Here is a 14,085-nt window from a genome sequence, read left to right on the forward strand (position 1 = left end):
CTTGGGGGGAGGGGGGGGAGGTTTGATGCACTAAAAGTGCATCTTTGGAAATGTTATCACATGAACAGAAGCAACAGCAGCGTCTAGGGTGGCTGGAAGGTGTAATGGTTAAGGGCTCTGCTTCTGACACAGGAGACCTGGGTTTGAATCTCGGCTCTGCCTGTTCAGTAAGCCAGCATATATTCAGTAGGAGACCTTGGGCAAGTCTCCCTAACACTGCTACTGCCTGTAGAGCGCGTCCTAGTGGCTGCAGCTCTGGCGTTTTGAGTCCGCCAGGAGAAAAGCGCAATATAAATGTTATTTGTCTTGTCTTGTCTAGAAGCAGGAAAACATTACAGCTACTCTGCATGGCGGGAGGAGGTGGCAGGGCCTTTTTTTGTTTGTTTGTTTTTTGGTTTTTTTTTTTAGCGAACGGGAAGGTTTTTTTTTTGTTTTTTTTAGGTAATTGGCTGCACTTGTGTTTGGGGAGAGGGAGGAGGACGGGCCCCCAAAGCCTCCAGGCCTCCCTGCGGTGGCGGGGGTCACAGGGGTGATTGCTACGCGCATGACTTTAACTCAGAGATTTAAAGAGACACTGAAGCGAAAAAAATAAATTATGACATCATGACCTCATGAATTGGTTGTGTAGTACAGATAATTACTAGAACATTAGTAGCAAAGAAAATAGTCTCATAGTTTTATTTTCAGTTTTACATTTTTTTTTATTTTTTTTTAAATAACATTGCATCATTCTCTAATACTTGCAATTTACACACTAATCAGCATTCTAAATGTTTTTACAGAGCAGGCAAGTGAACTGTTGACCTGTCCTGAACTGTCCTCTGCAAAAGAAAAGAACAATACAGTTGAGATAACCTAATCAGAAGTCAGAGCTCTCTGCGACTGAAAGTTGTGGAGCTCAATGGCTATTTGCATAGAAAAGTGGAGTTTCTTAACTCTTCCTGTACTGGAAACAATATTAGACTTATGTCTCTGCTCCTAATGTTTTATTTCTGTAGCTGTACTACACATACAAATCATCATAATCTATTTTTTCGCTTCAGTGTCTCTTTAAGGCGATACACACTCTGCATCACCCCCCCCCCCCCCCCCCACACACACACCACACCACACACACACACACACACACACACACACACACACACACTATTATTTGATGTTATTGGCAATTCTGTTTTATTGGTAGTTTTCTTTTCCACTCACACATTGTTCCCAATCCTGCAGAAACAGGTCCTAGAGAGGGCTCTCCAATCCTCGGGGCTGCAGAACCAGCACAAGAAGCAGTACTGGGATGACCTGGAGCAGCTGATGGGGCAGGAACAGCATCTGCTGAGGCAGGAGAACGAGAGGCTACAGCGGGAACTGATCAATGCCAAGACTGACCTGACCCAGACCAGGGAGAAGGTAACCAGAAACTGTCCAATCAGGATTCAACAATACGGCCGCAGGAGCAGCCCTGCTCAGACACAAAACCCTTCCTCAGCAACACGACCGCAGGAACAACCCTGCTCAGACACAAAACCTTTCCTCAGCAACATGACCGCAGGAGCAGCCCTGCTCAGACACATAACCTTCCTCAGCAACACGACCGCAGGAGCAGCCCTGCTCAGACACAAAACCCTCCTCAGCAACACGACCGCAGGAGCAGCCCAGCTCAGACACAAAACCCTCCTCAGCAACACGACCGCAGGAGCAGCCCTGCTCAGACACAAAACCCTTCCTTAGCAACACAACCGCAGGAGCAGCCCTGCTCAGACACAAAACCTTCCTCAGCAACACAACCGCAGGAGCAGCCCTGCTCAGACACAAAACCTTCCTCAGCAACACGACCACAGAAACAGCCCTGCTCAGACACAAAACCTTCCTCAGCAACACGACCGCAGGAGCAGCCCTGCTCAAACACAAAACCTTCCTCAGCAACACGACCGCAGGAGCAGCCCTGCTCAGACACAAACCCTTCCTCAGCAACACGACCGCAGGAGCAGCCCTGCTCAGACACAAAACCTTCCTCAGCAACACGACCGCAGGAGCAGCCCTGCTCAGACACAAACCCTTCCTCAGCAACACGACCGCAGGAGCAGCCCTGCTCAGACACAAAACCCTTCCTCAGCAACACGACCGCAGGAGCAGCCCTGCTCAGACACAAAACCTTCCTCAGCAACACGACCACAGAAACAGCCCTGCTCAGACACAAAACCTTCCTCAGCAACACGACCGCAGGTTCAGCCCTGCTCAGACACAAAACCTTCCTCAGCAACACGACCGCAGGAGCAGCCCTGCTCAGACACAAACCCTTCCTCAGCAACACGACCGCAGGAGCAGCCCTGCTCAGACACAAAACCCTTCCTCAGCAACACGACCGCAGGAGCAGCCCAGCTCAGACACAAAACCCTCCTCAGCAACACGACCGCAGGAGCAGCCCTGCTCAGACACAAAACCCTCCTCAGCAACACGACCGCAGGAGCAGCCCTGCTCAGACACAAAACCCTCCTCAGCAACACGACCGCAGGAGCAGCCCTGCTCAGACACAAAACCTTCCTCAGCAACACGACCGCAGGAGCAGCCCTGCTCAGACACAAAACCCTTCCTCAGCAACACAACCGCAGGAGCAGCCCTGCTCAGACACAAAACCTTCCCCAGCAACACGACCGCAGGAGCAGCCCTGCTCAGACACAAAACCTTCCTCAGCAACACAACCGCAGGAGCAGCCCTGCTCAGACACAAACCCTTCCTCAGCAACATGACCGCAGGAGCAGCCCAGCTCAGACACAAAACCCTTCCTCAGCAACATGACCGCAGGTTCAGTCCTGCTCAGACACAAAACCTTCCTCAGCAACACGACCGCAGGAGCAGCCCTGCTCAGACACAAACCCGTCCTCAGCAACACGACCGCAGGAGCAGCCCAGCTCAGACACAAAACCTTCCTCAGCAACACGACCGCAGGAACAGCCCTGCTCAGACACAAAACCCTTCCTCAGCAACATGACCGCAGGAACAGCCCTGCTCAGACACAAAACCTTTCTCAGCAACACGACCGCAGGTTCAGCCCTGCTCAGACACAAAACCCTTCCTCAGCAACACGACCGCAGGAACAGCCCTGCTCAGACACAAAACCTTCCTCAGCAACACGACCACAGGAGCAACTCTGCTCAGACACAAAACCCTTCCTGAGCAACACGACCGCAGGAGCAGCCCTGCTCAGACACAAACCCTTCCTCAGCAACATGACCGCAGGAGCAGCCCAGCTCAGACACAAAACCCTTCCTCAGCAACATGACCACAGGAGCAGCCCAGCTCAGACACAAAACCTTCCTCAGCAACATGACCGCAGGAACAGCCCTGCTCAGACACAAAACCCTTCCTCAGCAACACGACCGCAGGAGCAGCCCTGCTCAGACACAAAACCCTTCCTCAGCAACACGACTGCAGGAACATCCCTGCTCAGACACAAAACCCTTCCTCAGCAACAAAACCCTTCCTCAGCAACATGACCGCAGGTTCAGACCTGCTCAGAGGGCAAAAGCTGTCCTTCACTCCTTATAGGCCCTCACTGGCAGCTGGTTTTGTATTTGTAGAAGCTCTATGATCACCAACTGTATTTTTTGGACTATAAGACTAATTTTTCTCACCCAAAAGTGTGTGTGTGTGGGGGGGGGGGGGGCGAGGAGTCACTGTCACAAAGGGTAGAGAAAAGGGGCACAGGACTGCCAGTCTGGGTCACTCCGGAGTGCTCAAAGCCCAGTATGATAGCAAAACATCAGCAAAATTGAGGAGATCCAAGCGGCTGGGCACATCCAGTAAAAAACAGACCTTTATTCAAAATTCCATTTTAAAAATATTGCATGCAGACAAGCAAGATAAAGATGGTCTACAGCCGTTTCGCACTCGTCCTGAGGAAGCACTCCTTAGCCGAGTGCGAAACGGCTGTAGACCATCTTTATCTTGCTTGTTCCCTCTCTCCTGGCTGACGATTGCTGTGTCTGCATGCAATATTTTTAAAATGGAATTTTGAATAAAGGTCTGTTTTTTACTGGATGTGCCCAGCCGCTTGGATCTCCTCAATTTTTTTGGGAGGAGTCACTGTGTCTTATAGTCCAAATGCAGGTAGTTCCTGACTTGTGAACGCCTGCCAATACCAACCTCCAACCCGCCGCAATGTCAGGGACTCCCTGTACTGTGCCCATGCAGAGGAGGACACAGGGGGACAGACGGAGGACTCAGAGGCATAGAGGACACGTGGGGGACAGAGGATGACACATGGGGACACGAGGTACAAAGGGGGCATAATCCACAAGATGCCCCTTCACCATTGATGCACCAGGTTTAGTATATATTTTTTCCCTTGGTTTTTGTCCTCTGAACCTAGGTGGTCTTATGGTCAGGACTCGTCTTATTGTCCAAAAATACGGTAGTTTAGAGAAATACTTGTCAGGAGTTAATCAGGAGCCATTGTCAGACAGATAATATACCTCATGAGAGCTCTGTTAGAGCTCCGCACCTTTTGCAATTCGAACAGTGTGATAAAGGGGAGGCTAGAAGCAGCTTCCTGTCAGTTCCTCCTAATACATCGGCCTCCATATCCTTCTCACTTCAGGTTCCCTTTAAATACCTTTCCTCCCTCTATCACTGATGTCCTGATTTTGTCCCCTCTCCTTTCCCCTTCCTGTAGGTGCGGCAACTCGAGTCTACTGTGATCTCACTAAAGCACCAGAAACAGATGAACCAGTCCAGCCTGGTGAAGGCCTTGGAGCAGGAGAAGTCCAGCCTGAGAAGAGAGTGCGACCAGCTACAGCTGGAGCTCACGTCAGCCAACAGGAAGGTGCGCTCATTTTACCTGACTTACTAATAGAGGGACTCATTTCTGCTGTACATTATTTACTTATCCTGGTTAGAGCTGGTCAGTGAGGCAGGTGGAGGTCCCTCAAAAAATGAACCGGTTTAAAAGAGAGGTAGGAGATGGGTTATCACTCCTGTAGAGCAGGTGTTTCCCGCTTTCTCAGGTCAATAGTGCCAAGCAGTGCCTTGTGGCTTAATCAGACAATGAAGTGCTTGGGACAACCTCCTTCAGTCACACGGCACTTTTTGGTACTGTTGCCCTGATGAAGCGGGCAACACCTGCAAAATGGGTTGTCTGATCGATTTTTTTCTTCTTTTTTTTCTTTTGCAATAAGTATTTAATTTTCCAGTAAGTTGTTATACTCTACAAGAGAGGTAAGGGCCCTTTTACACTTAATCAGTTGCTTTCAGTTATAACTGAAAGAAAACGGATTTTCAAAGTAATGCCCATGTTTTCCTATGGCACCTTTCACACTTAATGTGCTTTAACTGAGATTTTTTCACAATGCACTGCTATGGAAAAAAAACGCGTACCAACGTGCACTAACGCGTACTAACACAAACCAACTGATTAAGTGTAAATGGAGCCTACGCCACCTACAATACAACCTCTCATTTTTAAACCATTTTTACTTATTAGTTCTTTTTTGGACACTTCCATCCTTCAGTTTGTTACTGCTACACCTCTGTTAGGAGGTTGTATTTTGGTCCCAATAAGGGGCTGGATATTTTTGAGCACGACCAGCAAGGACCTTCCCCAGCCCGAGCAGAGGAGGTTATTCCTGTGTAGGCCATATTGCTAGTTGCCTTTCTATTGCAATCTGAGTATTGTGAGTTATCCTCGTATTCCAACATATCTCTGGTGTTTGGGAATATTACAGGTAACGAACGAGATAGGGACTGTAGGTTCGTTCTTAACCTGAATCTGTTCATAAGTCGGAACACTGTGCCATCTCTGTCCCCTGTGCCTCCAGTGTCCCCCTCTAGGTCACCTGCCCTCTGTGCCTGCTTATACTTCAAGTTCAAAAGCTACTTTTTCTTTGTATTTTTGAAAATCGATTTTTTTTTCAAAAACTACAAGTCCAATTAAAAAAAAAAAAAAAATGTTTTTACTTGTTCCCATGGAAACACAGAATCCATGCCGTTTGTATCGGCGGGGCGTTCGTAAGTCAGGGACTACCTGTACACTATTGGCTCCTGGGATGTTTGCATTTGGAAGCTAATGGACAAGGAAACTCCAGGACTGGGAAAACAAAGAAAGCAAACAACTCTGGCTTGCATGCAAACTAAGTGCAGCTAAATGTTCCCGAAACGGTAGTGACTGCACCTGATTGGCCTAATTCTAATTCCATTCTATCAGCTAGAATTGTTAGCTCCTCCCCTGACCATCTCTAATCCTAAACGCAACTGGCGTTTATGCAGCATTATATAAATATTGTTTGCAACACAGAGGTGCCTGAGACTCAGCTCGGAGCACACTTTGGCTCTTTATTGGTTCTGAAGAAGGGGCCATAGACGCACGAAACACGTTGCCAGTGCATATTAAGATTCATCAATTGCATAAATGTGTCTTCATTGAGGTAAGCTACCTCACCTTTTTCTATTTTATTTGTTTCTTAATGCAATTTTATGATACCCTGGGCGCCTCTTTGTATTGCAAATCTATGCCGTTTCAAAATGGACAATCCAATCCATTTTCATGCTGCATATAGTTGCATGCAGAATTTGCAGAATCCTTTTTCAACTCGGAATTGCATCCAATTACCCATCCCTAATAGCAACTACAATTTCCCTTTTTATTAGGTTTTAGTTTAGTTGGACTGTAAAGCCTGCTACACACTTTCAATTAGGATTGACCAATCACTAACTAGTTTTACCACTTCCATGTAGTATGAGACTTTACCTACCCAATCTGCTCATATTATTCATTATCTGTTGACCAACCTACTACATGGAGGTGGTAAAATTGGTCAATCAAAATTGGATGTGTGTACCAGGCCCCCTAGTTCCTATGAGGTGAAGGACATGCAGAGATGTGAGAGACCCTAAGACCCCTTTTACACTTATTCAGTTGCTCTCAGTTATAACTGAAAGAAAACTGATTTTCAAAGTAATGCCCATGTTTTCATATGGCACCTTTCACACTTAAAGGGGCACTACAGCGAAAAACTGTAAAATGTAAAATATGTGCAAACATATACAACTAAGAAGTACGTTTTTTCCAGAGTAAAATGAGCCATAAATTACTTTTCTCCTATGTTGCTGTCACTTACAGTAGGCAGTAGAAATCTGACATAAGTGACAGGTTTTGGACTAGTCCATCTCTTAATAGGGGATTCTCAGCAAGGCTTTTATTCTTTATATATTCCATAAAAGGGATTTATACAGTGATGCTGGCCAGCTTCCCTGCTTCCTACAGTTTTTGGCAGTTGGACGAAGCAACTGCCATTCACTGAGTGCTTTTGAAAATAATTATATCCCTGAGAATCCCCCCATGAAGAGATGGACTAGTCCAAAACCTGTCGCTTCTGTCAGATTTCTACTACCTACTGTAAGTGATAGCAATATAGGAGAAAAGTAATTTATGGCTCATTTTACTCTGAAAAAGATGTACTTCTTATTTGTATATGTTTGCACATATTTTACATTTTGCAGTTTTTCCGCAGTAGTGCCCCTTTAACATGTTTTAACTGAAGTCTTCTTCCCAATGAACTGCTATGGAAAAAACGCGTACGAACGCACACTAACGTATACCAACTGATTAAGTGTAAATGGGGCCTAAGCATGTAAAATGGGAGATGACGCCATCCTAAATATCCTATTTGTGTTTCAGATCAGTCAGCTGAGCGGCCTCGAGAGGGAGGTGGAAACACTGAAGACGGAGAATGATGGTTTACGGACAAAGCAGGGGAAATATGACGATCATCTCAAGGAAGTGAGTTTATAAATCTGTTACTGCCTTTCTTATCTCAGCAGAGCTGCTTCTTATCCTTACAGAGGTGGAATATAGTACTGCATAGATTTGCTCCTCATAAATTAGCCAAAAAGTAAATTGGATCACTTAAACCTCGTACACACAGTAGATTAAAGTCTGCTGAGGCGCCTCAGATGATAATCTGGAGTGTGGAATGCTGGGAATACACGGTTCGTTTCTGCCGTGCGTTTCTCCTCTCGATCGGTTTTGTCGCTCGATTCTGCAGTTGATTCTCTTATCTTCCGATCGTTTTTCTCAGGGCTGTGGAGTCGGAGTCGTGGAGTCGGGCAATTTTGGGTGCCTGGAGTCGGAGTCGGGAAAAAATGCACCGACTCCGACTCCTAATGAATTTGTAACTGTAATCAAAATAGAAAATATGATAAAATGTTCTATTTCTCAGATAATAGTCATTAAAAATAATGTATATATACAGTATTTATACAGTAATAGCTGTGCTTAGTCCACAAAAATGAAATAAACCAATCAAAATTAGTTACTTGTGCTGCTTCAATAAAGCAGTCACCGTATTTTTAAGGTACATATCTGATTGTGACTGTATATATGATGTGTACACAGGAATCTCTTATATATACTAAATAACATCTATGCTGTAAGAATAAAGCCTGATGTGTAGCTGTGTCACTAATAGAGATGGTCAATGAGATGGAAATAATTCTGCATTGATGCTGATTTCTGCATGCCGCTCCCACAGCCAGGAACATTCTGCACCTGCGCAATAGTGCTGCACAGGTGTAGTATGCTCCTGGCGGCGGAGTGTGTGCATGCGCACTACGCCCGACTGGCTCAAGTACCTGGACTCATAGCAGAAGATCCAGGTGGTGGAGGAGGACAGCGAGGGACTGATTATCCTGAAGGCGGCTGGAGGAATCCCCAGGTATGTATAAAACTTTAATTTCATCTGTCTCAGGTTTACTTTGTTACACAGTAGTACTATACTCTACATATGCTCTCCCCACAGAGCTGCAGGGAATCCACTGAGAATGCTGTGCACATTGAACACAGAGGTGTTGTCTGTTTACAATCTCCTCATTCCCCTGCAGAGTACCTGCACATCATTCTTACATGTACCCACACTTACATTGCCTAGGTCCTGATAGATGTTCTTTGTTCCGGTTTGTACCTTTTACAAGTACTCTTACCAAGGACTAGTTTTAGTCTAAAGGGAATAAATATAGTAGTCTACATATCCTTCTCACTTCAGTTGTCTTGTAAAATTCCTAAGCTTTGGCAGTTAAGAGACGAATTTCATGTTACATACTTTTAATCAAAAAAATTGTAATATGCAAATTAGAGGAGTCGGAGTCGGTGGAATCCTAAACTGAGGAGTCGGAGTCGGTGGATTTTTGGACCGACTCCACAGCCCTGGTTTTTCTTATCTTTTTCCATTCACCTCTATCAGAAATCGAACGGCGAAAGGATCGAAAGGGAGATTGGACATGTCGGAAATGATCTATCGAACCATCTAATCACCTCAAAAAGGAACCGTGTATTCCCAGCATAAAGTGGCCTTTGACCGCCTCCCGGCAAGCAATCCACCAGGCGGATCAGCTTGTTCAAGCATCGGCTGATTCCTCTGTTGGTGCCGCTCTCCCCGCCCATCATGTGATGTCATATCGGTGCCGCTCCTCTGCTTCCCTCATAGCAACAGAATGCATTGTCAGCTGTACCGCCTCGGCCCAGCAGCGTTGCCCCTGGGATAGGTGTCAATCAAGAATGTGTCTACGGCTTTACACTTTAAGAGAACCAGAGATGATCTAAAGAAAATATTTTATACATACCTGGGGCTTCCTCCATCCCCATACGCTCTGATTGATCCCACGCCGCCATCCACCGCTGCCTGAAGCTACGAGAACCGGAACCCCGCTCTGCCGTCAGTCGGAGCCAGTCTAGCGTAGGAGAAGTGCGCTCTTTGCGTATCTCTGCAGGAATGTATGGAGCGGCCTTTCTCAACCTCTATACCCTGGAGGAACCCTGCAAATAGCTTTTGGATCTCAAGGAACCCCTGCAAACTATTTTTTGGTCTCGAGGAACCCCCACATTTATTTTCCAGAGGCATGGGCTTTAAAAGTATGTGTGGCTGTTTATTTCACTATCTCCTATTACACTGCCACTCATACTGTCTCCTGAGCCACCAATTTAGTGCTTCTTGTTACAGTACCACCTATTATAGTGTGCTCTATTATACTTCCCCCACGATGGGGGAATATGCCAAGGAACCCCTGCAGAGTCCTCAAGGAACCCTGGTTGAGAAAGCCTGGTATGGAGAGATGCGTAGAGGGCGCACTTCTCCTGCGTAGCCCGGCTCCGATGACATCAGTGACGAGAGACGGTTCTCGTAGCTGCGGGCAGCGGTGGACGGCGGCCTGGGAGCGATCCGTGCGTATGGGGCTGGAGGAAGCCCCAGGTATGTATAGAATCTTTTCTTTAGATCACATGTGTGGAACTCCAGGCCTGGAGGGCCAGATCCATGCCAGTGTTTAGGATGGACTGAGAAAGAGAGGAATGTGCTCTACCTGATGGACCGCACCTTTCCTGATTCACACCCATCAATTCATTTGAGCTGTGTCAAAAATGTGTGAGGACCTCGGCCCTCGTAGGACTGGTTTGACATCCCTGCATCATCTCTGGTTCAGTTTAAGGTCCCAACATGTAGGAGCACCTGTGGGAACCTAATAACCATCACCCACTCTCCGAACCCCTCTGCAGGACAACACCCCTAAACCCTGACTTGCATTAATTTCTAGAAGAAAACGATAAGTGTTGGTCCAGCTTTAGTCAGGCATTAAACAGATGGATAAATCGATGCGTGTATGGTTAGCTTTAGGATAAGTGCACAAACCTTTTTAAGGGCCATTCATGGAGGCATTGTCTTTAATGGAGTTCAGTTTTGACAGCACAGCCCTCTGGTCTGCTGGCATGGAGACCGATTGGATATAATTGATTGGCTCGTGTAGATGGGTCTTTGTACTGCATCTCACAGAGCCGAAGGAGAAGCCTCATGTGACCAGCTTAACGGGGTCCACTAATAATCGATATTATTGTGCGTTTCAGTTGCAGGTATTTCTCTCTTTACTGTATGGAATACTGACTGTTGTGCCTGTTTTCCTGTTCTATGCTGCCGGTTGTATAGACCTCAGGAAACCTCAGAGATGGGTGCAGTTCTGATTCTGAGATAGATGGTAAAGTTCTGCTGATTCTGCATGCCGTTTGTCCTCCATGTTGTCCATCCTCTCTGCATTCCATCCATCTCCCGCCACAACACTCGGGGTCTACCCAGAATCCTTTTCTACAGGTCACATGGCCAGTGCCAGCTAGCAGGGATGCTCAATAAGAGTTGCAGGATCGGTTCTAGTATTAGTGGGGACCCCAGGCAAAATGAACCCGGCTGCCCTCCTGACAAACACAGCCTGCTTTCTCTAAAGCAGGATTAGGGGCCCTTTGTTTCTGCCCAAGCCGGATGTCGCCCCCCCCCCCCCCCCCACTTAACATAACTGTTGCACCCCGGGTCCCCTGCAGAGGTCTTGGCGGAGGAGTGTCTCCCCTATCATGGAGGGCGCCCTCCTCTGTCAGTCTGTGGCTCCGTGCACTCCAAGTCTTGATCCTCTGCTGCCTGCATCTCCTCTGTGACCCGCAGCATGTTATTACATGCAATGCCCAGGTTGCCCATATGGTAGCGCTAGCCCTGCCGAGTCGATGCAGATTTCATGGACATTTTATGCAAATGTATGTAAATGGCATCTGTGTGACAGACTGCATAGCTCCACTATGGGCCACTGACTGTGATTGGGTAAAACCAAAGGATTTATGGTACACTAGGCCTAAGGCTCGTTTAAAAACGGGCGCTAGGCTCCTTCTGAATCTGTGCCCGCCCACCCCCCTATCCCCGGAGGACGACGCAGGGACAGTTAGGTTTATTATATAGGATTTTAGGGGGTTTCTCAGGTCTTCAGACTTTTATACCTGATTTAGCCAGAAGCCCAGGGAAAGGTCATGTATGTACTTACAGTCAAGCTGTATTTTCGCCTAACTGTGAGTAACCTGCATTGAGGGACAATTCACACTGACAGCCGGCATTCAGGGATGTCGTTTACCGCTGGGATCCACTGACGCCCGCATTGAGATGAGTGAGAGCGTTCATCTCCATGTGTTTGCTGGCAGTTACACGTTCGTGACGGTTGATCCTAATTTATCGGGCGCTGCATTTAGCGTCCCGCGGCGGTTGAGTTTGCCGGTTCTGTACCCCATATGGCTCCAAACAGAAGACGGTAGCTGATGCCAGATGCTTTTCTGTTAGGTTGCCAAAAACCATTTAGCACAGGCAAAAGGAGATCGGCAGAAGCTTTTGTGACTTGGCCCTTAGCGGCAAGTACTTTACCTTTAATCTTACGTTTCTGTACACTGCGGGCGCCTCTTCTCCCATTATTGCCCTCTTTCTGAGAAGGAATTTGGTGAAAGCTCTGGTTTGTTTTCAGTAATCCCATCAATCTACTTGGAGCAGAGCTCATTGTTAACATCCAGTTGTCATGCCATTAGAGTTGGCTGGGGACAGCAGTCATGCCATTAGAGTTGGTTGGGGACAGCGGTCATGCCATTAGAGTTGGTTGGGGACAGCTGTTATGCCATTAGTTGGTTGGGGACAGCTGTTATGCCATTAGTTGGTTGGGGACAGCGGCCATGCCATTAGAGTTGGTTGGGGACAGCGGCCATGCCATTAGCGTTGGTTGGGGACAGCAGTCATGCCATTAGAGTTGGTTGGGGACAGTAGTCATGCCATTAGAGTTGGTTGGGGACAGCAGTCATGCCATTAGAGTTGGTTGGGGACAGCAGTCATGCCATTAGTTGGTTGGGGACAGCAGTCATGCCATTAGAGTTGGTTGGGGACAGCGGTCATGCCATTAGATTTGGTTGGGGACAGCGGTCATGCCATTAGATTTGGTTGGGGACAGCGGTCATGCCATTAGATTTGGTTGGGGACAGCGGTCATGCCATTAGTGTTGGTTGGGGACAGTGGTCATGCCATTAGTGTTGGTTGGGGACAGCGGTCATGCCATTAGAGTTGGTTGGGGACAGCAGTCATGCCATTAGAGCTTGTTGGGGACAGCGGCCATGCCATTAGAGCTGGTTGGGGACAGCGGCCATGCCATTAGAGTTGGTTGGGGACAGCGGCCATGCCATTAGAGTTGGCTGGGGACAGCGGTCATGCCATTAGTTGGTTGGGGACAGCAGTCACGCCATTAGAGTTGGTTGGGGACAGCAGTCACGCCATTAGAGTTGGTTGGGGGAAGCAGTCCTTGTGTTGCATGATTTGAGGAGTGCAGTGTCCTGTGTGTGACATGTTGGATGACCTTGTCGTGCTGCATGCCTCTCGCTCATTACTGTGTTTATCCAGAGTTTATAGATCGTTACAGAGATACCACCCAACTCCAGACCCTCGATGATCTTTCCTTTTTTGTTTTATGTTGTTTGAATTTCCAGAGTAGGGCCTTGTATCCATCAGAAAGAAGCCGAGAAGAGAAGGAGCAAGCTTTTACCACCATGTGCCCAGAGTTACCAGAATTTGGGGGGTTCTTTGGCTGCTTGGGAATAATCCTGAAGGGTACAGGAGAATTGGTTAGGGATAGGTGGCAGGTAGGGTTAGGTCTTGTAGGTCCCTCGCTGTCCTACTAGTATTCGTCTTCGATCTCCTGTAAGCCCCAATAAAGACAGCAGGTCTGCCATGTCACACACTCCTGTGCATGCGCTGCGGTGGCATGCATGCTTGAGCACGCTCCCATAGCCTGGAGCATTGTGCACGTGTACGAGTCTTAAAGTACTGTGCACGCGCAGAACACTCACGGATACAGCAGCATGATCAAGCACACTGCCCAGCTAGCGCATGCGCAGTAGTGTGCAACTTAGAAGACATGCAGTCTTTACTGGGGCCTACAGGGTATCAATGGAGAGGACTGGGAGGACAGCGGAAGGACCTAAAAGACCACGGGGGCTAGAAACTGTCCCAGGTAAGTAAAAGGGGACACCTTACATTTGCCTCGGGTATCCTTTTAGGTGCAAATGGGTTTTAATAGTCCCCCAATAGTGTCCAATCAGATGTCGGACTACCTCTTGGAAGTTGACATTTCCTCAAGTTCCTGGCTGATGGTGTTTAGCACAATGGAGTGGGTGGGTTCAGGTCTTGCTGGGAGATCAGCCAATCAGGATTGCTGGGTACTGCATGTAAGAAACGCCCTAATAAGGTGATGCAGCTGCAAGACGCT

At 47.6% G+C, this 14,085-nt stretch overlaps 1 protein-coding gene across 4 annotated transcripts in view; it reads left to right on the forward strand.

Annotated features, from left to right (window-relative positions):
- Positions 1-14,085, forward strand: part of NIN (ninein) — a 201,479-nt gene that overhangs the window by 154,830 nt on the left and 32,564 nt on the right. For 3 of the 4 annotated variants that reach the window (XM_068254777.1, XM_068254778.1, XM_068254780.1), the window contains 3 exons: positions 1,225-1,404; positions 4,670-4,819; positions 7,670-7,771. In XM_068254777.1, the coding sequence (XP_068110878.1) occupies positions 1,225-1,404; positions 4,670-4,819; positions 7,670-7,771 (432 nt within the window). Of the gene's footprint in view, positions 1-1,224; positions 1,405-4,669; positions 4,820-7,669; positions 7,772-10,961; positions 11,011-14,085 lie in introns of all 4 variants that reach the window. The other variant, XM_068254779.1, reaches the window with a different exon arrangement.

This window comes from Hyperolius riggenbachi, chromosome 9 (assembly GCF_040937935.1).
Source record: "Hyperolius riggenbachi isolate aHypRig1 chromosome 9, aHypRig1.pri, whole genome shotgun sequence".
NCBI classification, from domain to species: domain Eukaryota; kingdom Metazoa; phylum Chordata; class Amphibia; order Anura; family Hyperoliidae; genus Hyperolius; species Hyperolius riggenbachi.